The sequence below is a fragment of the Caretta caretta genome, chromosome 25 (genome assembly GCF_965140235.1).
Source record: "Caretta caretta isolate rCarCar2 chromosome 25, rCarCar1.hap1, whole genome shotgun sequence".
Classification (NCBI taxonomy): domain Eukaryota; kingdom Metazoa; phylum Chordata; order Testudines; family Cheloniidae; genus Caretta; species Caretta caretta.
The window spans coordinates 9,637,425-9,662,714 of record NC_134230.1 but is presented as its reverse complement, the minus strand read 5'-3'; the positions used below and the strand labels follow the sequence as shown (position 1 = coordinate 9,662,714).

The window sequence follows — 25,290 nt, the reverse complement described above, 5'->3', positions numbered from 1 at the left end:
CCAAAAGTCATGCTATCCTTCAGTGTCACAACCCTAAAATCCCTGCACAAGGTTTGGCTGCCTTTCTGAGCTTTCATGGCTGAATACTTGACCCTGAAGATGATAAAATTAGGCAGTTAAATGCATGAAAAAAGGGAAAGAACATTTCACCTCAAATATCAATTTCTGATGCCATGATGAATACAACCTACAGGTCTTCATTAGAAACATCTGCTGTGTGTTTTAAGATAACACTTACTGAATAGTATTTGCTTAAAGTCAATGGGACATAAGCACTCAAGTCACTTAATGAATGTATTTTAGACGGGGTAAAATTCTGATTTCACAAAAAGCAAACATGTTTCACGATCACTTGGAGAATCAGAATTATTTTGTTAAAGATTCTGTTTAATACTTAATAGAATTTTTTGAGGGGAAGGTAAGAGGACTTAGAAGATTCTGTAACTACATCTAAATTGATCATTGTAACTTTCAACAACCTGTTGGCTCTTAGAGGAACATGTTCACATTGGTTTTTATGCTATAGTCCAGAACGCCAAAATTGTAACAATGTACAGTACTGACATGCCAAACATACCTACACTTAGCCGTAACTCCCACCATTCTTTTCCTTACCATTGAGTTTATATTAAGCGGTGAGCCTGAAGGCTGAGCAAAGAGTCCAGCCACAGTTGGTAAGGATTTGCGTTTAGGGGACACCCCAGAGTTCATGTTTAGATTCCCAGTGGAGGATCTCTTCCTTCGACCTCGTTTCTTCCCATCCTGCATGTATGCTTGGCCACAGTCCATCCGAATGCTTGCAGTCAGGGGACTGTGCTTGTTAGAAGGAGACTGTTTTACACTTCCTGTACTAGGAGAGATTGTGAAGATGATTCTTCTCTTGGCCTCATTCTCAGGATCTGAAAAGGCGGCATCAGGCTGAAGTTCCCCCTTTGTTCCTTCGGTAAACATCTTCTGAGCATCCACATACTGCAGAACCCCTACCATGCTCTGAGAGGCACCATTTAACTTGGGGCTTGCTGAGTGCTGGTGAGCCGGGGAGTTCTGCCCAGAGTTCCGTGACTGCATCATTAGCAAAGAAGGGTATTGTGGAGTGGAGCTCCGAGACCCTACTGAGTTAAACAAACTCCCGGGGTCGTCCACAGCTGCCTGATCAACACTATGGTTAAGGTGGGCTGGGCTGTTTGAAAGTGTTCCATTAACTGCCATGGAGCCAGAAGAATATGAAAAACCTGTGGAAAGGGAAAGTCTCACTCAATAAAAGCAATGATGTATACCTGCCAGTGCTAAATTTCTGGGATATGTCTGAGTGTTCAACTATCCTAACTGGCAATTCTGGGAAAGCAATAACTCCTAGTCATCTGCATAATACCATGTACTGAACTCTGCAAGGCTGCCCATCATACAGTGAAGCCAAGAACATAGCTGCATGCATTGGTGAATTAAGTTAGATCTGTCAGTTCACTCTGCTCCCTTTTACGGACTCACAAAAGTTCATACATAACATGCAAGTGTCCTGCCTTTAACCCAACCTTTGTCACAGCTCAAGTGCCTTCTCAGGATAAAATGCTCACCTTGGATTAGAACCCAAGAATCTCTCTGCTCCAGCCAACCACAAGTTTCCTTCCAAAGAGGCTGTCATCTGCACACCTAGCCCCATCCCATAGCTCAAACCAAAAGGAAGCAGGGAGAAAACTGTGGAAAACTTCAGGAAGTCAGGGGACTGAAGGAACCCATGTGGGAGTTGAGGAAAAGGGAAGTAATGAAGTTCAGTAAGTATCTGCAGCAATGCATCATGAATGGAATTTAGATAAGGCCTTCTTTCCTGGGATAGTTGGGACTAAGGGGATCTGGGAACCCAATGTTACTCTACAGCACTGACTATAATTGGCTTCAGAGTGAGCTTCCTTCAACCCTTATCTGCTGAAAGGATGTTAATCACACAAAGCCCCTGAGGGTGGGGAGCACTGAGGAAGAATGACAGTGCAAGTCTGATGAGGATACAGCTGTGGAAGAGTGCTTCCTGCAGGCTATGCTGAAGAGGCACTCACTAGTCCTAAGAAGCCTGAATAAAGCGTCTCTGGGTGCTTTTTTGGGAAACGGCTCCTGCCCCTTGAATGGAGTGTAGGAGAGCAGTGGGTTTGCTAAGCTCCCTGTTGTTGAGAGTGGCAGACACAAAGTCAACAGCTGCCTTTCCAGACTACTGAAAAAGGCCTGACTCATTTCTCTTTGTGCCAGGGTTCCCTTTGGGAATGTGCTCAGATTACTGGGGAGCAACAGGATCCACCATAGCAGTACAGCTGGAGGTAGGATTTCCCCAAGGGTGGGGAGACCATCTGTTCCATCCTTTATTTGTGCTGATGAGAGGAAGAGCTAGAGGCAATGGTCTGCCAGCATTCCACACAGCAACTGCAGCTAGGAGAATCGGGAGGATAAGAGGGGCCACACACGGGCAAGCAGTTGGATGTGAGTAAATTCAATCTATACAGATGCTGGAAGAGAGCCTAAGGGGGACTTCTCGCACTAGGTGGTCAAGACTGACCAACGGGAACACACTGCCCATCTTGGTTTGTGATTCTTTTGTCTGAACTGCCACACTCATATGTTTTCACTAATGAATGACCCTTCCCTTCTCTGTGTTTTTTCAGCCCTACTACATACACCCCCAATCCAGGTCCTTCTCCTTAACCCAGGAACATTCAATCTCTTGATATGAAACTGCACCATACATCCAGCTCTCTGCAGCACCAGGGGCTCTCAATCCCAAGTGCCCAAAAGCTCAAACACACATAATGACGAGAGTTATTGCTAAGAGACATGGAGGCTCCGTAGAGAGGAGTTCATTACCTGAGGTAGCCAAAGCCAGTGACTTATTTCCAGCAGCATTGCTTACGCCATTATGAGAACTAGCACCATACTGTTTTTCAAGTGTTGACGACGAGTCTCGATTCTGATGAACTGGACTAGGTGTGCTTCTCTGGAGGAGGCGAAAAAACACAGGCACTTCAGTCCAGAAAGTTTGTTCAATAGCCGTTCATTTAACAGAACTCATGGGCGTTTGTAGGTTTGTGGCTTTAAATCCCTCTGGATTCCCTAAACCTTCTAGGCTTTGTCTATTTTCAGAAAATTGCAGTTTAACTCCAGGCTGCCCAAACCAAGGGCTGCATTGGCAACTCGCTGCATCTAGTTTCATGTAGCCTGCAGAGACGTCATGTCCCAGCATGTAACAATCTTCCCACCACAACGCATCACGGCATGCTGGGACATGACCTCTCTGCAGACGACACCTTCTGTATTAGCAGTGAGAGCCAGGCCCTGGGGACTGCACTGTAGGATCCCAGGGGCTTCATCTGATCGTCTCCTGAAGCGTCATTGTCCATGCACAAGGAATATTCCGCTCCCCACCAAAAAAAATCTGGCACCTGGAATAAAAATTACCGTCTCCGACCTCATATAGCTAGGAACGTATTGGTGCGCAAATTAGAGTCCTGCAGTAATTCCAGAGCCTCGGTAGCATTCCTGCTACTGTGTTGTAGCTTGTTTCTAGAATTGCTGGTTTCACATACAATGCCACATTTTCCAAAAGCACAAGGAAGTGCTTGGTTTGACAGGGTTCCCAGGGTCCCAGACTAAACTCAGATGTTAGACAAGCCTGTAACCTGTGCTCACAAACCAGAGAGAGGAAAGGGACGGAAGTGACTCCTCTCCTTTGAGGAACAAAGGCTTAACTCAACAATGTGTACAAGGGTTTACTCTTTGGTCCCATCAATGCCTGCAGCTATAACCAAGCCACAGATCTGTTTAGATTAGGGGACAAACCCACTGCAGCTACATCATAGTTAATAGTGATTGGTTAGACATGACCTAAGAGCGTTCCACCACTGGGTTAGAGGTTTGTTCTATTCAAGGGTTAGCCCAGTTACGGGACACAGTTAGATCCCATCTACACTACAACTTTTATTATTTATATTGAGTTCGCATCTACCAGCCCGTGTCATGGACCAGATCCCAATGTGGTAGTGGCTGTACAAACACATCAAAGAGGGTCCCTCTGCCTTTGACTCAAGACAACTGTGTGGTAATGAGATCCCTCGAACCGTAGTTTTAGTGTAGATGGGAAAAGAAACAAAGAGCTTTATCGCACCCTCAGTTCATACACACAGCTCCCCTGAAATCAGTGAGACGTGCACACAGACTGAAGGCCTGGTGTCATCCCGAGTATTTCTGTTCTCAGAATGCATCCATAATGAATAAGCCATCAGGAACACTAAAGAGAGCACCAGATTCCCACCTGATACAAGTCAGCATAGGCCCACTGAGTTCTATGGAACTATCCCACACTACACCAGCTGAGGATCTGGCCCAGTGCATGTACGCACACATTGCAGGTGCTCACAGACTTCAGAATCGAGCTCTCCCTTTGCAAAACCAGCTTTCAGCAAGGGATATTTCCCAAAGAAGGCACTAACTCCCAAGGGCAGCAATGTAATTCTATACCGATGCCACCTTCCTCCATTTTAAGAGATGTATCTGCCTGGAACTAAGACAACAGGGGCTCTCCAACACAACTGCAAGGCCTTTTGCTGTGAGAAGGAACATGGGGAGTCAGACTACAATACCCTCCAACTGCAGCTCGCTGTGGCATCTGTCTAATGATCCCTTATTTAGTTCATCAAAGAAAGAACCCCCTGTAAAAGAGTGCTAGAGCAGACCCAGCACTCTGGCCCCTAAGATACTAGCTCTCCTCCCTGCCCCCGAATGGATTTAATTGGGGGGATGGGTGCTTAATGGCTTAATTAGGCAGGAGGCTGTTGAGCTAATAAGAGCAATCAACCCATCAACTAGGAACAATTAAAGGACATGAAGGAAGTACAAGGGGGAGGCTGGCAGAAGCCATGGGATACATGATCTCAGGCTGGAGAGATCTTTCCCTCTCCCATGACGGAAAGCGGGCTACAGGGGGAAGTTTATGTCCAATTGTATGTTGCTGCACAAGGCTGTACTGGTGATCTGCTGGAGGGGACTCAAACACCACACTGGTGGTCACAAACTGGGAAGCATCCAGCCAGTCTGAGATGGTTCAATGGGCTGAGAAGGGAGTCATTAACCCTCCTCTTTCCTCCACTACCATCCAGTTAGATTCCAAATCCATGCTTCCCACAGAAAGGTAGTGAATGCTCCTTAGTAATCTACTGGAATCCCCTTTGGCAGAAGCACTGGTGGGAACTGGATGCCTTACATCCCTGCTCTGTCAAGCACTGATCCTCCCTCCCCCACTGTCCTTTTCATGCTCTTCCCCTTGGGAACACACACCAGCATAAGGGTCTGCTGAGATCACAAAAAAAGAGTCCCAAAACATTTCCAGTTGTGAAAGCTGAAAAGTCAACACCACTGCAACAGCTCATGCTTGGAGTGTGACAATTTCAAAACACCGTGCAAACTCAACCTCAGCACCCACACGAGGTAGCCCCATTATACCAATGAGCAAACCAAGACAGACCTTCATTTGCCCGGTGTCACCTAGGAAATCAGTGGCGGAGCTGAAATTAGCACTTGGGATTCCTCACTCATAGGCCCATGTCCTACCCATTAGACTATGCCTGCCCCTCCAGCATGCCACAGATTCAGAACTAAGTTGTTTGGCGCAGGAACTTCATCTCCCACCCTGTCCAGGACACATGCTGGTCTAACATACTCTAGGAAAATAACTGTCCAAGATCCAGGTAGAGAGACAGCGTCAGCAGCCACTCCAAAAGCAGCAAGGGTATTCTAGCTCAACGTCCCAGCCAGGATTCTGGTGCACGGTATATGACTATTCCCCAGTTTGGTTTTTAGTTAGGGATGGAAAGTGTTGACAATCCCTTACTCACCACCTTCTCAACACGGCTAGGTAGGACTACGCTGGCCAGAGGGATACTAACAGGGAGTTTATTGGGCTGCACCGTGCTGAGAGGAATACTGATAGGTAGACTGGTGATAGTTTCTCCATTACTCGCAGAAGTCCTCTCTCGCAAAACCTGCGAACACAAAGGCAGCCTGTTTCAAAGGGGGCTTGTTACTCACTAGTGAGTTTCCCCCAACGACGATCAAACCCTGCTACTTCTCTGCACATGTTGACGTTTTTATATACAAATAAGCTGTGTGCATTTTTCCCCAGGCACTTTGCTGTTGTATTTTTTCCCATCAGGCAGCATGTTATATACGAGAAAAGGGTGTTTGGGAAGTTTGAATGTGTTGCAAATTGACAGCACATCAGTTCAGCCAACAACCCACTGCGACCATAGACGAACAGCGGTTTCCTAAGGAATCTGAACCAGATCACCTTGGACAGGAAGGAGGGAGGCTCTGATGTGGGCCTCAAGGGGGAGAGGGAGGGAGTTTACGAAAGCTTGTTTCCTCACATCCTTACCTGTGCTTGGGGATTCACAGCCTCTTATTTCTCAACATTTACATCAATGAGAAACGTAACCATTGATTTGCTGCTGGTGAAAGGTGTTTGTCCAACAAATCTGTAGGCAGAAGCCCTCTATCCACAGAGCAGACACAGAGCAGGCAGCAGCAGTGCAATCATCACTGCCACCCGCTCGCGTGCCTCTACCCTGCTCCAGAACGGGCACCTCTCCATGGGAGAGCATAGTTGACACGCCATGGTACATTCTCTCCTCAGCCTCTCTGCTGAGGCCAACACCCAGCAGAGACTGGTTAAGTGAACTAGAGCAAAACCACCTACTCATTTTACAGAGTTCAGTGAAAGGCACCAGCCTAGTTCATAACCAGACTCTCTCCACCATCCAGTTCCTTCTTTTGACATCTTCCATTTCATGTTACACCCAATGCTGAGTTCATCCTCTCTGGTAGCCATAGAAAGGGCTGAGTCCACACCTTCTAGCCTAGAGCTTTTATTTCTTTGCTCTGTAAGAAGCATCATTTCTGTTGACAGCTCTGTGCAGGGAAGCCAACGCTTTCCTTACCTTCTCGCCTGCAATGGGTAAGGCCGCTGGGGAAGAGGGCCGAGTTTCCTGAGGGCTCAGCTTTATGCCATTTGAAATGCCAGGGCTTGGATATGTAAGGCCATTCTCTTTTACATGGTCAGCTCTGGAACAAAGATGTACACGTCAGCTTTTACCTTCTAATGCCCTTCGTCCAAAATGAATTCCTATTACAAACTCAAGGCATTATTGCCTTGCTTACCTGATCAACTGGCATTGCTGGATATACTGGCTTACAGTTAAATGACTATGCCACCAAGCTTTACCACACTAAAGTCTAGGCAGAGATTCTGTTTTCTTCTACTGTCTAGGTATATTACCAGCAACACGACAAGCATTACCACACCTCATTTCCCAACACAGGAACTAACCACTCTCACCTCTGGTGTATCTCATTAGTTGTTGCTTTTCCATTGACTGCATGGTCCTGATTCAAGTGTCTCCTTAGGGCTATCTTAGCTGGGGAAAACCTGGTGTAATCAGGTAAGGACAAGCCTGCTGTCTTGTCCACCTTCTGTCTGCTGCTGTGGTTTGGGGTGCAAGGAATTATTTCTTGGTCCAGGTGAGAGGTCATGTATTGAGGGGTGTTCTGCTTGGAAGAGGGCCTGCTAAGAGCATTATGAATTTCATAGGGAGTAGCATGGCCATTCATGGACAGTTCAGGGCTCATGCCATTGATGTGGGGCATAGGAAATTTAGAGCACTCAAGCTCAAGTTGGAATCTGCCATGATCGGCCTCGGGCTCACGGCTTAAACGGTTTTTATTGCGTAGTTGTACCGACAGAGACTCATCAGGAGGCATATACGATTTCAGCTGCATGAGCTCCTGCTGCCTTTGACTTTTCTCAAGCTCCACAATGCTGATCTTTAAATGAAGAGGAGGACAAAGATTAAAGACTGTACCTAAGAATTATACCACATTTTGGAGTTTTCCCTTCCAGACGCTTCTCAGAAAAAGTGTCCCCTTTTTTGGTGATAACTCAAAGCAAACAATCTATGATTTAAAAAACAAATTTCAATACACCGCTCTGGATTTGTGAAACAAAGGTACAGGTAGAAAAAAGAATGTTCAAACAGACTACTAGGGAACATCTTCTAGAGCATGTCAGACAATTTCCAATAAAGAGTCTGTAAAAAGTCAGATTTAAATTGGATGGTGGGGGTGGGGGGAAATCACACCCCATACTAAGAGTATCCAACCATGTGCCCGATAACACATTTGGACTGGGTTACCACTTCTTATGAGAAGCCAAGAGAACCAACCCCACTGTGAAAAGAAAAGTCCTCTTGGCAAGATATTTCTATGGGAAGTGATGTCTGACATGAGACACACACAGGAGATACAATATAGGAGCAACAGAACGAAATAGAACAAAACCAATAGGACCTTCCTTTTCACTAGACAAAGCATTTTAAGGACACGGAGAAAAACTGATAAACCGATGCTCAGGTTCAGAAGCTCAGAGCAATACTGGAGGCCAAGCAAACTTCCATTATTTGCCCTTTGTATACCTGAAAGATTATCTGCAGCTTTGGTCTTCCTAGTTTTATCAACCCACCTTCTAATCATTTTGTCATACTACTACCATGGCAGCAGGTTTATGTTCCAATGTCACGTAATGCAAAAAGACGAACATGTGCCCTAACTGGAATACTGGCTGAATACTACTACAAGCTAGTGGCACTAAATTTGCTCGTGGTTCTACCTGCAATTCCAAACAGTGCTTTTGTTTCTCAGAAATCTGATTCTTCAGTGCCTGCTTTTCCTTCAGTAAGCTCTCCAATGACAGCGTTGACCAATCCAACTTCAGTTCTTCACATCGTGCTTTAAGCTGCAAGTGCATTAAAGGCTTGGTCAGTGGCATGTTTCACAATTCCAAACTCTCAATAGAGCAGGGCAGAATCCCATCCTCCTTTCCACTGAAATTTGAAGGGAAACTTCTATCATACTGAGAACTAGCTCTCAATTCAAGGCAAACACTGCAGCTTTACAGAAAAATTGGTTTCCAATCCCTATGTAAGCAGCTGGAGTTGGGGCTTATAAGGCTAACATTACTCAACATCCCTAAATGTTTCTGCATACAGCTTCTCCACCACCCTAATATTAACTGTGCGAACTGCTGAAAGTGACGGATATATAAATGACAGCTACAGCCAAGCGAGCCCTGGGCAAACTTCTTGTCCATGGTGTTCTATCACCTCCACTTCAAACTGCTATCCCATATGCGCAGAGCCTGTCTGCACAGCTGCGTACTGTGGACGAGGTTGGGGCCACCCAAATCAGCTGTCACTTCAGAAAACTTCTGGATTTCAATTAAGTCGTCTGTGAGAATGGACCACCCACCCCACCCTTTGGATCAAGATTCATTCTTTTGAAATGCATCTTGACTAAGTAGTAAGAGAAAGAAAAGAAAGCAACCGGTGACTGTTTTCAGAAGCCAAAAGGTCTAGGACTAGAGGAATGCCACAGATAGCACAGAAACCAGACAGTGAGCACAAGAACTGGACACACAAGCTCTTCCCATCACCAGTGTAGCATTCTTTGCATGGACAACATTCTTCTAGGCTCTAGAGGAATGAAGATTTCCATTCAGTTTTTGTTCTCATTAAGATATAAAAGGGAAAACAGCAATTCATGACCTGCCTTCTATATATAAAATGGCCATCACTTGGCTCACACATTGCTCGTCATATGGAAGCACAGTACGTACCAGCTGCAAGCTCTGGTTCCTGAGTTCACTGTTATCTTTCTCCAGCTGCTTTGTCTGTTCCTTCAGCTGCTGGTTGTGAGCAGAGATCTCTTTCTGAGCCTGAATCAGGTCATTATATGTCAGAGCCTTAACTCCCAACTACAGGATGAGGGGGAGAAAGGATCAGATTCAAATGGGACTCAGGATTCCAATTTCAGAGTCGGCACACACATACAGTAATAATATTTCACATTTCTATATTGCCCGTCTTTAGGGGAGTCACACCACTTTTACAGTTGTTATTAAAACTTCCCAACGCTTCAGAGAGGCAGTGTATCACCATCATCATTCCCACTTTACAGATGGGTAACTGAGGCAGAGACGCGAGATACCTTGTGCAGTCACAAGCAAGTCACTGGCAAAGCTGGGAATACAAACCAGGAGTTGACCCCTAGTTGGACCATATGATCACCTGTTCATGCAGTGAAGCAGCATGCTTCTTTGTAGGCCTCTGAACTTTCATTTGACCTATCTGCATTTGTCAAGCTGGTGTGGTACCCACCAGTTTGTCCCACTGTACCCTCCCCCATGCTTTTTAGAGCCACTATAGGCAAATAGGAAGCTACCGTGCCTCAGTTTCCCCATCTGTGAAATGGCAACAATGCTGAGCTCTTTTGCAAGACACAGAGCACTACAGATGAAAAGTGGTGGGTAAATATGGCTAGCTGTTCTATTATTTCTGTGCCACCCAACGTTATTGGTAGTACCAGAGGAGCACAAAGACTCCCCAAATGAGGTCAAGGCCTGACAGTTCTAGACTAGCCCAAAGAGTTCACAGGCTAAGCAGACAAGACTGACAGCAGGTGGAAGAAATGCTGTCCCAGAGATCACATGACTTGCCCTAGGTCTCTCACAGTCTGACCGAACAAGGAACTGAACCCAGAACTCTTGCAGTCCAGGGGCTTAATCACAGCACCAATTCAATGAAGCTTTGAGGACTCTGCTGAGCAGCGCAGCAAGGACTATGTTGTGCGTAAGGGCGGTTTAGCCTGGTTTGGGTGTAGTTACTGATTTAATCCCACCACTGTCAATCACTTTGTCAATCTTTATGCTGCGGGTGAATGAAATCACTGCTTCTGGGGTGGCAAGATATTTGTATTTGATCCCTTTGTTCAATTTCCAAGCATGTTCTGTTCTCCCCCTTCATAAGCAGAAGTGGCTGGAGCACAGGGTCATAAATCCACAAATAAAATGGTGTAGTGACATAACGCCAACACAAAGCCTGTGAATCGCCCAAGTGCAGGCGTGCACTTTCTGGAGAAAGATTAGGCAGACTTGGCAAGTCTACTCAACTAGGGGAAATGAATGTACTTTCTGCGTGCTCCTTGGTTACTTAATGGAAAATCAGCCCTGAGGACTGTCACTAACACCTCTTCTGGGATCAAGACATGGTGGTGGGACTGGTAAGCTACAACTTAAGCAACAGTGATGGACTGGACAAGAGAAGGAAATACATTCCATTGGACAGCCACCTGCAGGAAGGAGCCAAGATGTCGAAACCAGAGCAAAACTTCAAGAGTGTTGGATTATTAATTTCCAGAAAGAATATTTATCTGCAAACATTCATTTTTAGTCCATTTCCTCCAGGCCAAACCATACCTCATCGAGCTTTTGCTGAAAGAGCCGTTTAATTTCCTCTTTCTGTGCCTGGCAGTGGGTGAATAACTGTTGTGCTGTCCCCAGCAACTGAGCGTTCTTTTCCTGGAAAAGTAAAAAAAAAAAAAAAAAAACACACCCCACAAAGTTTATGTCAGACTCCCATTGTAATGTGTGTGGGAAGTTCCACCTCACCAATTGGCATTTCAATGATACAGACGCTTACACAGGCAAGAATAAGGAACCCTATCATAAGGCGATGATATCCGACGAAGTGAGTTGTAGCTCACGAAAGCTTATGCTCAAATATATTTGTTAATCTCTAAGGTGCCACAAGTACTCCTTTTCTTTTTGCGGATACAGACTAACACGGCTGCTACTCTGAAACCTATCGTAAGAGTGAGATCTATTAGACTGTGGCATGGTCTTCCAAGATAAACAGAGGAAGTCCCATCACCTGAAATATTAAAAACTGTATGGGACAGTTAAGAATGATCCTGCACTAGAAGAGAAGAGGAAATAGACTTCTTCATAGACCTTTTCCATCTCCAACTTCTGCAGCTCTGTATTTCCTAGAGTTTAACATTGTTTTAAAATATGGGTTCATCCACAAAGTCACAGATATTTATTTATAGGCTTCTCTGTAGTATTCACCAGGATAATCTCTCAGCAACTCAAGTGCCAACCACATTTTATACATGAGAAACTGAAGCACAAGGAGATTAAATGACTCATCAAGGACACACTAAGTCTGTGGTTGAGCTGGGAATAGAACACAGATCCCCAAAGTTCTCACAGAATATTCTTCAAAGAACTTCAGTAAACGAAAGTATGTCAGGGAAAAAATCAGAAATATGTTACGTCATGTCCTAGAGGAGCCTCTCTCAAAATTCCTTACACTACCTGCTCTCCCTTTGATTTCTAGGGCAATTCATGCATAGAATATTCACCAGACCACTACAAGCACGCCTTACATTTTTGCTTCTGTGTCCCAGTCTCCCATACTCCCTATACCTGCAAAGAACAGGAGTAGAACTGGGAAAAGGTTCAAATTTCTATGAAAAACAATAGTGTGTGGAGGGGAAAAGAAACCAGAAATTTGTGATTCTTCCCCATTTATCTCCCAGCTCTAGAGGGGATTTCTGCAGGAGCAAAGTATTCACTGCTAAGGGCTGAAGATGGGAAAAAGAAGGGGTCTTGCACTCAAGAGCTATCCATCTGGATAAGGAGCAATGTTCTACACATAGGGGAAAATGTCGAATGTAATACTTCTGCAACCATCAACCCCCCCCTTTGTCACCTCCTCCAAGGATTTTGGGAAGGGAAAACACACAATCACCATGGCACTAAACCCATTGCTTAGGTGAGGCTGTGAAATGATTTGTGCTATGAACACCTAGCATTTCATTAAGTGTTACAGCCAGTACAGTAGCTGATAGCTCCATCTAAAGGTACATTAGTATACTAGCACTTCAGAAGCTTTATTAAAAACATTTAGGTTTTCATAATAAGACACATAGTCAGAGGCAGTACTGTAACCAGTACATACCACAGAACAAGTTATTTAGCCAGAGCAGTTTGGGATTCAGGTTTCACAATTCTTAACTAGTGATTCTCTCAGTGCCCAATACTACACTCCATGAAGAGATTTTGACTTACAAATAAAGTTTCACATTTTAGTTTACCCCAGGGAGAAAAAGGTGTTAGATACCATCACCAACTTGCCCTCGTCCATACCGTCTGAAATCACAACTCCAGTATACAGCACAATAGGCTGTGCAAGAGGACAGAATTAACTTTATGCTGCTCATTTTCCTGACACCAAGCATGTGAACAGAAGGATTTTTTGTCCTCTGTTTCTCAGGGGACCATAAGCCGAAGTGGTAGGGGACTGTCAAACATCACTGACAATGCCTCAAAGCACTTCTTGCACAGTGAATGCAGCAAGCAGTGGTTGACCATTCTCACCAAAGGCTAACACCAGCCTTCCCATATGGAGAACAGTGCAAAGTCTATAAAGTCTGTGAAACAGGCTGGTGACTTTATGCTATTACCCTGGATTGCGTATCACATCATAGGAATAATCCAGCAGCATTCTTCTCTGAGATTGGCAGAGGCTTAGAAATGGAAGACCCAAGGTGTTGAGGGTTAGAATGTTACTGTGTAGGTAGAGTTGTGCGGAAGAACCATTATTCTGGCTCCGTAATCACAATCCCTATTTTCAAGGGCATTCATTAATTCCCTAACTGGGGCAAAACCAAGAAGGAAAAGATATTTGGATAGTGAACTTGTACTCCCTCTGCTGGACAGATAGCTCTGCTGTAGCAGAGCACTGAAAGGAGAGCTGCGAGACTTTTGTGGTCACAGCAAGCATTTATGAATTTTACCCCAAAATGCATTTTTTTCAGGCATGGAAACAATTTGCAAATTCAGCAAATAGTTTTAGCCAAAAAACTTGAAAAGTTTCAGAAATGTCAATTGGACTCAACATTTTGTTTGAATCAACAAGCAAAAGTTTCCGATTTTCATTTTGTTGAGGGAAAAAACAGGGGGGAAAAATCAGTTTTGGTTCAGAACAAACAAGGGGTGGGTTTTTTTGGTTCAGCTACTGTACCAAATACTTATTTGCTCAGCTGAACTGGAAGCTCATGCATAATAAATTTTACAACTATAATGCTTTCCATTAGGCTCTCAAGCACCTTACAGACATCGCTCTAGGTTTTTATAACATGCCCCAACACCTATTCAGGGACTTACGGATATTTTATCCAACCTGCTGTGTGACTGTTGGCTATTCCTTTACTTTTGTTTTAGTTCTTCCATTTATTATAAGGTGAACAAACCAACTTCTTGATGTTAAATTAGTTTGAGGGTTATAGCCTAGGGTTCATTGCAATTCCTGGTTTCCACACATACTACTGTAAAAGGCATTTTGACTCAGAGATTAGCTTTCAATGGACACTATTCCAGAAAACCAGAATAAGGGATATTTTATCTTCTCTAGCACAATTTTATTGTCCCATATGACCCATCTGTGATCTCAGAATAGCTCTTACTGAGCCACAATTACCTGACTGAGATTGTAACTGAGATTTCCAGTTTGGAAAAGACCATCTCATGTAACTTTTGGTCACCTTCTCTTCTGCAGCTCATCAGAGGAAAGAGCGGCCACTGAAATGGTGGTGCTTTAAAGTGTGGCACTACTTTCTCTTGAAAGTTCAATTCCTGCTATCTGTCTGCTATTTTTAGTGTTGGGAAACCCTCATTTTCGTCTGTACAGGTGATCCCATATTCAGGCAAATAGCTCAACCATATTTAACAGAGTTTAATGAAAAGGAATTTAACAACGAATTAAATCTGGACAATCCTGTGAAAAAAGGGAACATTATCCCCATTTTACAGGGGAAACAGGGACAGAGAGGCAAAGAAACTTCATCAAGGTCACAGTAAATTGGTGGCACAGCTGAGAATAGAACACAGGACTCTCAGTCCTGTGCCTTAAGCAAAAAGGCATTGTCTCTCTTAAGCAGGGCCCTTTAACTCTGTCAGGGGCTACAGTGGAATTATGTAAATACTGATCTGGAATTCTGGGTCTGTGGCATTTTCTCAAATATCTGTGGAAGGGGATGTGGAGGCTGTACATCTATAGCTAGAAATGGTCAGGAGACCAATTTAAAAAAAAAGACACTCACCTTTTCCTGCTCCAGTAACTGTTGCAGGTTTGCTTTGTACTGAGGAGTTTTCATGTACGCCATGAACTGCATGTATTGGATCTTAAAAGAGTCTGTAACACAAATGCATGGAGGACGGAAGGGGAGAAAAACAATTTAAGACTATTTTGGACCATGGTTTCTCCCTACTGCCTTTTGCAGGGGTTAACATGTACACTGAGGCTGTAGAGCTCACTCTGGTGAATGCTGAAAACTCCTAGTTACAATGCAAGCTGACCTCAATTATTTTAAATACAATAGTTTTGCACCATCTTTTTGCTCTAGGAATGGTTATTCCAGTAATGTGCTTTCCTTTGCAAGAAAACTAATGTTTTAAGAAAACTAACCTGGAACTTTCTCCAATAGCATATTACTTAGACCCTTAGCTGGTCTGTGCGTCATGCATTAACCACATAGATTAGCTCCCTCATTATAACATTTCTAAGAGCACATTTTCAGGAAGCAGACAGGAAGCTGATGGACCCTAATGATGTGTGTGTTGAAAAAGGAGTTTCTTAATGGACTTTAATGCAAGCAGGAGCAATAAAACAGGCAACCCATTATAATCATGACAGAAATGCACTCACGGTGCTCCAACATCCTTCCAGTCTCACAGCCTGGGGTCATTCTACTCCTTCCTCCTTCACAGCTAAACAGCTGTGAAACTCTACTTGTTCTTTACAATACCCCAAAATTCTCCCCCTTCCTCTCCATCCTCACTGCAAAACTTCAGTCCATGCTCTTGATTAATTGTAATCTCCCTAATCACAATGCACCCCTCAAGTCTATCCATCAAGCCACAGTTAAAGCCATCTTTCTCACCGATTCCCTCCCACCATGACAGTGATCCTTGATCTCTTCACTGACTTCCAATTTCTTCCTAATCTTCAAGGCACTGTGTCTTATACAGAACTCAACTCTTGTTGCTTACTTCCTATACTTTGCCATTTTAACTCATCTTACTGCTCTCCAGGTCTCCTCCTAGAAAGGACTCCACATTTTTTCCTCACACCATCTTTTACATCTAGAACAGACTCCCTGACCATATAGCCTCACTGTCCTCCAAAACCCTCAGAACATCTGATTTTATTTTTCTACTTTGCTTTCTGGTTCTGGGAAAACAGAATTCTGCCCCCCATGTTCCTTATTCGTTAAGTTAAAGCACCGTCTTATTTTAAAATAATGCAGAGTTGTTTCTGGACCAGCAGTGTCTGTCCTTTTCCCTCATGCCACATGAGAGCTGAAACCCAGTCAATTGCAGTAAACGTAGACCAAGGCTTCAACTTAAGCAACATGCAAAAGAACGGACACACTGGCAATTGGTGGAGGCTGGAAGAGAACTGGCAGGTCCTCCCTTCCCTTCTGCAGTGTTATGTATGCAAGACAAAGACTTACTGTAGGAACAACCTCTCCTTAGTTATCAGAGGTTTAGCATCTTCAGTGTAAAGGTTCTTGTAACAAGCAACATAGTTGCCAACATGGTCCAAATTTTAACAGTGACATTTTATTGACTTGTGTTTTAGCGCTAGTGAAATACCCCATTTAAAAAGGCAATGGAGACTAAATTTCATTTGATACAGCATGCATCTACCACCTTTGCCCAGGCCCCAATGGACCTCATCATTATTCTGAAGGGACTATCCCTAAGAGCAAAATGGCCTCGCCATGGCACATTCAGTCCTCTGCTGGAATTGCCAACAAAGGGGATATTAGGCCATTGGTTATGTAGGAAAAAAAAATAAGACCCCCCCCACCCCACTCACCACCCAATCCAGTTTCACAAAGGCCAAACAGGCCTACTGATTTTAGGGGACCTCAGGTGAAATGCTCCATATCCCATTACCAATCCAGTTCCAGCTGGCAATATTTTGCACTTCACTGTTTTGTATTAAAATATACCTTTCTTCCCCCAAAATTAAAGCTTTAGTATTTCAGTTTCCCTTGAATCTTTATATCACAGCAATGATATAAACCACCACCCAGATAGTAAACTGTGATCAACCCATTATTTACTCCTTTCATTCTCTATGCATCAGAAGGGGAACTCTTACCTAGCAGCTTCTGTAGTGCAGGTGGGGTAGGAGTCACCAACAGTTGGTTAGATGAATGCCGTTGCACTTTAGGAGGTAGTTGGTAATATGGACTATGAGGTGACTTGTATGCATCTAGAGGAGAAAGTAATGCAGACCACATTTTAAGTAATGAAACATAGCAAATGAGGAAGATGCCCTTTGCCATCGGGGAATATGTTTTTTTACAGCACAGGACCCAGTAACTTGGCTAAGTGCCTCTCATGCAACAGATCAGCTTTCAAAATACACTCAGGATTCGTGTTCAACACATCAGTGAAGGCAAACTCAGCCAACCCCTCTGTTCTGCTGCCCCCCATTCTGGAGAAGTTTGGATTAACATTAACAGCCAGCTGTCTGAGCCTCAATCATCCCAGCTGGAAGGCAGGTGATACAATGTCACAATGCAATAGAAAACAGGGAGAGGAGGTATGCGAAACTGACAAGAAAGATTTAGAAGTCTGTGGGTCTCTGAACACAAAGAGCTCTGAGCATTCACTCTTAAGAGTAAAAACTTTCCTGGACACTAACTGAGACTCATACGGACGACGCTCTTCCACTGACAACCGCTGAGTTTCTCAGCTTACCCTGAGGAGAGGATGAGGGTGTCTGAGACACAGTTTGAGCATGCAGAAGCTCTAGTGCAGTTTGGTTCTTCTTGGTCTTGCGCTCTGTATTTGCGGTGTTCATTTTCTTGGGACGCCCTCGCTTCCGCCCTGCCATTTTCCTTCCTTTCTTACTCAGCTTTTTCTTGCGTGCTTTGGAGGGAGATGTCTTTTTAACTGCATTTGTCCCAACTTTTTCTTCTTCAGCACCAGAATCCTAAAGAAATGTTGAAGAGAAAAAGCTTTCTAATATTGAGCAATTTGCATTTGCAGAATATCAGTTAATCTTTACCACACCCTTTTGAAATAAGCAAGTATCAACCCCATTTTATAGGAAGGACATAGAGGCACGCAAAGATTAAGTAATTTGCCTAAGGCTACAAAGCGTTAGTGGTTAGATTTGGGATTAGAATTGTCCCTGGTACCCAGTATGCTATGATCAATACACTACGCTGCCTCTCCTCTAGATCTATCCATTGCAGGATTTCCCAAACTGATCCATACAAAACTTGCTGCTCACAGGGAGCCTTATTACAAGCTACTAAACTGCATTGAAATAAAAGCTGAAGTCACATTCAAAACTTTCCCCCTATTACTTATCCATGTGAGCAATTGCTGCTTTTATAACAGGGAGGTAGCTTGTGCATTTATGGCTGGGAAAGTGTGGTCCACATACCAAACTATTAACATGTGGTATGGCCCTTGCAAATGTTTAGGAACCCCTACTCAAGAGTAAAAGGCCTGTCAACACGGTGAAAGAGACCAGAAACTCTACTCTGGAATAAACTATTCCAGAAGAGCTCACAAACAACACTGATTATTCTGAAATAAAGTGTTTTTTATTGCTAACAGTGTATCCATGCAGGGAGCTCTTCTGGAATAGATTTTCAGGTCAAACTCCCTACGTAGACAAGCTTTTATGGTTGGTGCAGACTGCAAGCTCGAGCCATAATAAAGAGAGAACATGTTTTTTGTGTAAAATATTCAAGAGGGAGTTGACCTTGTTTTCTCGCACCTTCGTTGGAGTAGTTGTGTTGCTCTTGTTTTCTCTTTGCTGACGACGTCTAGCTGCCTCTTGTTCCTCCTAAAGGCAATTTAAACAATGGCATTAAAAAACATCCACAAATAAGCCCAAAAGATAGTTGCTATATTCTCCCTTTTGAAGTACAGACTCCAATCTTGCCAAGCTAGTTCCTCTGGGATAGGCACGGATAATGTAAGGACTAGTCAGAGTGATTAAGGAATGACAGAACATCTTTTCTTAGTAGGCAGGAAGACACTGACTTACCCTGTCCCAGACAATAGCAGGTGGGAAAAGGAAGGCAACCTAAATTAGCTTTAAAAGCTACACTATATTCCATGGCAGTCTCCTAAACAGCATCTATGCAGATAAGCAACCACAAAGGAGGGAGAGAGCCACACGTTTTCCACCCTAATGAGTAGGTCTTTGAACTTTTTTAAAAAGCCTGTTAAAATATCAATGACCTTATCTATAACCACCATTTCACGTATTGTTGCATCACTGCACATCTTTAAGGGCCTTGCCATATAAAGTCATGAATCAACTCTTTGAAAGAGAGCTGAATTAAATCCTAACAAAGTCTGTAGATAAGACAATCCAGATGAAAAGCAGCTGAAAAAGCATGAGTCCTGCCTAGTCACTAAGGACATGAAACTCCACAAACACTTCCTTGTACTCTCCAGATGAGGTTTAATGTGTTGACAATTCTACCAACTATAATATCTTTACGAACTAAGTAAAAGTAAATCAGGGGATTATGGCAAACTCCAACTCTCTCATAGTAATTCAATATCTTCATTGCTAGCAGCCAGGAAACTGCCAAAAAATAGTTTATGTGATTAGTTCACAAATATTTGAAGACAAAATTTGGTGGGTTTTCTCCATGCTTAGTGTCAAAATCTCACTCTCTCAAATTTAAAATCAACAGTCCAAAACCCACAAATCTAACAGCTACCATTAAACCCAATCTCAAATACCATTAAAGGTCAGGTTTGGAGGACAATGACTGAGCCCTAAAGCTTGACATGAAGAGGCTCCACAAATGCAAGATGTTTCCTAGATTGGTACAGAAAAGTCTAGCCCCATACGCCCTTTGTAATTTACATCTAAGCCATCATCTTTCACCACTATTTAATATGTCCCACTCAGTGAGACCGTCTCAGAAACCTCTGGAGTTTTGAATTCCATGCACTGCAGTAAAGCACAGAGATCAATGACATAGGTTACATTTCCAAGTGAATGGCAGGTCCAAAAGTAATAGCTGAGAGGGCCTTTCTTCAAAAACTCACTAACTGACAAGGCTCAGCATTGAGACAAGAGAATTAAGCCATCATTAAATTCTTAAAATCTGGCCTGTTAATGTCATTAACATTTAATAATCCTTTAAATACAATGCAAGTGGAAAACTGCAAGAACTCTAGGCTTCCCTGATACATTTTTAAGAATTATTGTTTTATTTGGATGCGCTGTCACAGCACTACTGCAGTCACGAGTTACTTCATTCCAACATGATTGTCTGCAGATATTGTTTCTTGATGAGCTTGAAACATATTTCCCCATCTGCTTCTGTTGTCTTTATAAAGCTAATGCTTAAAATGATCATACTGGATGTTTCATTACTCTGAAAAAGAGAAGGAGGACTTGTGGCACCTTAGAAACTAACAAATTTATTTGAGCATAAGCTTTCGTGAGCTACAGCATCCGATGAAGTGAGCTGAAGGTCATGAAAGCTTATGCTCAAATAAATTTGTTAGTCTCTAAGGTGCCACAAGTCCTCCTTTTCTTTTTGCGAACACAGACTAACACTGCTGCTCCTCTGAAACCTGTCATTACTCTGAATACATTATAAGAAATTTAAACACAACTTACCCTGAGTTTTGGATTTTTGAGACTAGAAAAATAGTTTTCAAGCTGAAAAGGGAAAGATAAGATAGTCATTATACATATCAGAATACACTGATGCGTAAAACGCTGATTTCTAACAGGAGTACAAAATTGCAGATGTTCTGACAATTTTCCCCTTTGATAAGCTACATCAAGAAGCTATTTCCATTTCATTCTTTCTGGAAAAAAGCAAGCATGTGGCGTAATGGGACACAGTCCAAGCCACAACATGGTTTATCATCTTCAATGCAGCACATCCTTATTATAAAGCTTTGTGTTCTATATCTCTAGCCACCAGAAGGTTATTTTCAATAGGAGGCAACTCTATTCTAGTACTGAACGAAAGTAAAACATTTATCTCCATTCTAACATACACATCTACAACACAGGCAAACTAGAGCAGATTTACAAAACAAGGTTGTACAAGCAGGTTACAAAAATTCAGATCATGAAGGTGAAGTGTTTCTCCACAAAATAAGAGTTACATTTCTATGGGCTTTGTTTATGAAGCAAAAAAATAAAAATAAAGGTGAATGCACAGACGCATTTAAGATGCCTAGGCTAATGCTAGAGCAACTCAAAGTTTAATTCAGATTAAGAATTATTATAAAGTATCCTGATGCCCTAGCAGGAGATGCTTCACACATTTATTATACAGCACACTTTTAATTTTTTAAAAATTTCCTCTATAGTCTTTACTCAGAATGAAATAGCTATTATGTAGGAAAAACACCAGCAGAGTCAATGAATTATAATGCTAGAGGAATTTACATTTCTTCATATGTAAGTGTATTTTGACTCGTTTATTTACATACAGACAACCGCAGAGCTCCACAGAATTGCATCCTTTGAGAAGCCTGCTGCACGGAAGGAATCAAAGGTGAAGTGGAATTTGGATATGTGTATTCATGCTAAGAGACTACGGTGTGTGAATAAATTGTCCCCTGCCCCCAAGAACCATAATGCATGTCCCTAAATGCAAAAGGAAGATAGGGAAGAACCCTGAGAATTCCAGAGTATGAGACTAACACGGTGCTTCCAAGGGAAAAATGAAAGATTCACTGGCCTATGTTTATACTCACTATGGTGCGATCAATAGTATGCAGGTAGTAAGAAACTGGTTTCCCGGTCCATGAAACCGACCCTTTCAGTGGTGATAACTCCACAACTCTCATTATAGTGCCAATATCTGAAGGGAAAAAGGCCAGTTAGGAAATCAAGGTGAGCCCCATTTCCCACTCACATTTATCAAAAGTAAAAGTGGCCCAGCAGTTTCAGAACTGTGTTTTAACACAGCAACAGTAGCCTTAGCATACAGAACGCCTTCTACCCAGCCAAGCCAGTCCATGCAGGAACTCTGACCAGCTGCACGGTGGACTTAACCCCTCTACCCCCAACATTTCAAAGTGATCTACATGGAATACACACACAGAGCCCTAATGCCAAGTGAGTAAACCCTTTCCGAAAGAGGATATATTCGGTCATATTATATAGTGCTAATTAACTGCTCAAATAGACCTGGAAACACTGTGGTCTAATTTATATATTTTAAGTAATTCGGTACTTTTTCCACATATCACTATGAGTTTAGGTAAAAATCTGTGATATGCAAAATGCATATTTAGGGTACATATGACAAAGCCTTGGCTGGGATGATTTAGTTGGTGTTGGTCCTGCTTTGAGAAGGGAATTGGACTAGATGACCTCTTGAGGTCTCTTCCAACCCTAATATTCTATGATTCTGTGATTGTATTGTTTTTATTCTGCTTGCAGATACTCAACCATTCCGGAGTAAAAGGAGCTACAGTGGGCTTTCAATCTAACAGTGAGCCCAACTATGCTTCCAAAATAACTTGTTCAAGGAACCCACTGACAATATCGCTACAACACTATGAACAGGGCCTTAATTTTGTTGGAAAGGGGTCACATATCCAGGATAAAGCTTTGACTGTAACCAAGGCCTTAAGCCTAGATACACAATACTACTGGATCCTATCTACATAACAAATTGTAACAACCAAATGCCTGAGTGAATAGCATGACTGTGTAGGAGAGATTACAGATACTTATTTCTGCTGAAAGACGCTGATCCACCAGAGTCTGAATGTATATGAACATTATATGCAGACAAATATGAGGTTTAGGATACAGCCAGTATGATTTAACCAAACTTTTAAAAACAATTTTTGATCTGTCCCAAAGTCTCCCCTCTCACCATATCCCATTTTATTATTTTCCCCCTCCAGAAGAGGAATTAAGAATGTCCCAAAGAAGTTGGATTACAAAGAGCTTTAAAATAAGGTAACATTATTGTTACCAATGCAGTTTTATTAACTAAGCATTTAACCAGACAGATTTTAAAAGCAAAGCAATAACCAGAGGCAGAGTGTGCCAGCTGTGTCTCATCAGGGCAAAAACTGGTGAATAAAAATGTTTATGGGAAATCTGGTGAGATGAATGCATGAAGGACCACAGAACAAGAGAATGCACTTTCCTGTTACGTCAGGGAAATGCAGATTTTGGTGCCATGAGCTCTAAGTAGACAGTATTTCCCTAAAAGCTAAAAAAAATTTAAAAGCCATTAAGATTGGAATGAGGCCCAGGACTAGAACACTGCAGGCATATTTATTTGATATTGTATTTCCCATGTAAATTAGTAATTGGATGAGATTAGGTCCTGTAATTGAGTTTCCACACTTTCTCTCTGTACCCAATATTTGAAGGTCATTTCCTCTTAGGCCTTCTTATCTGAATTCCTATAGTAGTTTGTTTTTAGGGAAAGTAAACTCCTTTGCTGAGAGTTTGTGAGAGGGAGCCATTTTGGTCAGCATGAGACAGGTTGGATAGGATTAAGTGCTGATGACAAACTTTAGCTTTTAATATGCAAAGTCTCATCAATACTTAGAGAGCTGTGACATGTCTCTCTCTCTGATATTTGGAAGGCACCTGCCAACTTGGTGTTTAACTTTAACATACAACAGTAGCTGTCTACTGAGCTTTTCCCCTTTTGGAAAAAAAAAAAAAGTCATATATTGAACACCATATAGTCACATTTAAGCAAAGAGAAAGGCCAATCTTACCACTCAAGTTTCGACTGTTTATTCTAAAGTTTAGAGGTGCAAAAGGCTTTGAGGACACGATTCTGCCACCTGGGAAAAAAGATGTAAGTGATCCAGTTACCACTACTCTTTGACAGAAACTCTTTGGAGAAAGTAGGGGCTCTATATTGCTTTATATTTAGTGCCAGAATAGCAACCATGAACAGTTGCACTAACACCACTGGGTCACTTTAAAAAAGCTTGGGGGTTTTGTTTTTGGTAAAGATCCAGGCTATTCAAATAATAGTACCACTAGGTAGCTCTTAGATAGGGCTTTTCATGTACACATCTCAAAACATTCTAAAAGGTATAATTATCCCCATTTTATCGTTGGGGAAATATAGGCACAGACGCTGTGACCCAGGAACTTCTTACTGGCAAGGGGCAAGCAGGGGGTGCAGAGGGGTTAAAGGAATCTCCCGAGTGTGATATTTACATTCTAGCTTACCAAAAGAGTGTCGTCTGAGGTCTCACATAAAAGCTGATGTCACACTGATCAGCAACATCATTGCAAAACCCAAGAATGCATATTATGCAAGAAGTCACATATATACACTGAAAATTATGTTCTTAAATTCTGTGTCTAGGGGCTAGTCATCACCTGAAAAACAGGTTATCCAATTGTGTGTTTAAATGTAAATTAAGTATTGTGTAGTTCTCAGTGGGTCTCCACCCAACAGTCTGAACTGAATGCTAATGAAGGAGAGAGAAGTAACTGGGGAGGAAAAAACATGGAGAACGGTGGTGTTTATGCATCAAAGGTTTGCTCCGGAATATTCAGGGGATAAAGATGACACCCTGGCACTCTTCACTGAGGAAGTGAATGGGCAACAAGTTTGCTTTGCGAAAAAGGGGTCTTCATCAGGTTTGGATAAAAACGAAGAGCACAGCAGGCAGATGGGGGGAGAAGAAGGGCGCAAAGGGTGTGATAGACTTCTTTAGACAGGAGGTTAACAGTTTAGTCTGTAGAAAACGTGTTATGATTTTGTTTTAAATGTAACCATTTGTTTCCAATATTCTTATTCACTATCACTTGAATCTCTGAACTTTGGGGGGGAAAAACCATTCTTGTTTTCACTATAAATGTATCTAAATGCTGTGGTGTGAAGCAAAGTAGTGATCCTGAGCTGAATCTTACAACCCGTTTGGGAACAGTAAGCTTGGTAATTCAGTGAGCGCTCAGTGGAGAAGGGGCTGGACACTACAGGGAACGCTCACAGGGTTCAGGGGTTCCCATCATTAGCTTGTATATAGGAAGTGACAGTGTGCAAGGCAGCACTTGTGTTGCCAGAGGCTGGTGGTTTCAAAGAGTTGATCCACCGCAGGCACACGCAAGACTGCTTCACATTAAGGGCAGGTGGTGGTGAGGTGCCTCACAACCCAGGATACCAACAGGGAGCGTCACAGAGATGAAGTGCCTTGCTGAAGGTCCTAGGAACGTAGGACCACAAAGGATCTCCTGGGTTACCGAGTCCAGTCCCCAGCCACCACAGTTAGAGCTGGGAAGAGAACCCACGTCTCCTGATTCCCAGTCCAGTACCCTATCTACTGGTGCATGATGCCTCCAT

General features: G+C 42.9%; 1 protein-coding gene across 6 annotated transcripts in view; it reads right to left on the bottom strand.

The window, feature by feature from the left end:
* DOT1L (DOT1 like histone lysine methyltransferase) overlaps positions 1 to 25,290 on the bottom strand; it is a 107,531-nt gene that overhangs the window by 17,819 nt on the left and 64,422 nt on the right. For 4 of the 6 annotated variants that reach the window (XM_048830964.2, XM_048830969.2, XM_048830967.2 and 1 more), the window contains 15 exons: positions 23,705 to 23,773; positions 21,707 to 21,813; positions 20,610 to 20,651; positions 18,720 to 18,803; positions 17,702 to 17,936; positions 17,097 to 17,210; positions 15,028 to 15,119; positions 11,339 to 11,440; positions 9,701 to 9,838; positions 8,696 to 8,821; positions 7,370 to 7,854; positions 6,972 to 7,095; positions 5,871 to 6,017; positions 2,848 to 2,977; positions 616 to 1,232 (listed from right to left, as the gene is read on the bottom strand). In XM_048830964.2, the coding sequence (XP_048686921.2) occupies positions 616 to 1,232; positions 2,848 to 2,977; positions 5,871 to 6,017; positions 6,972 to 7,095; positions 7,370 to 7,854; positions 8,696 to 8,821; positions 9,701 to 9,838; positions 11,339 to 11,440; positions 15,028 to 15,119; positions 17,097 to 17,210; positions 17,702 to 17,936; positions 18,720 to 18,803; positions 20,610 to 20,651; positions 21,707 to 21,813; positions 23,705 to 23,773 (2,612 nt within the window). The remainder of the gene's footprint in view (positions 1 to 615; positions 1,233 to 2,847; positions 2,978 to 5,870; positions 6,018 to 6,971; positions 7,096 to 7,369; positions 7,855 to 8,695; positions 8,822 to 9,700; positions 9,839 to 11,338; positions 11,441 to 15,027; positions 15,120 to 17,096; positions 17,211 to 17,701; positions 17,937 to 18,719; positions 18,804 to 20,609; positions 20,652 to 21,706; positions 21,814 to 23,704; positions 23,774 to 25,290) is intronic. The other 2 variants (XM_048830966.2, XM_048830965.2) reach the window with 2 other exon arrangements.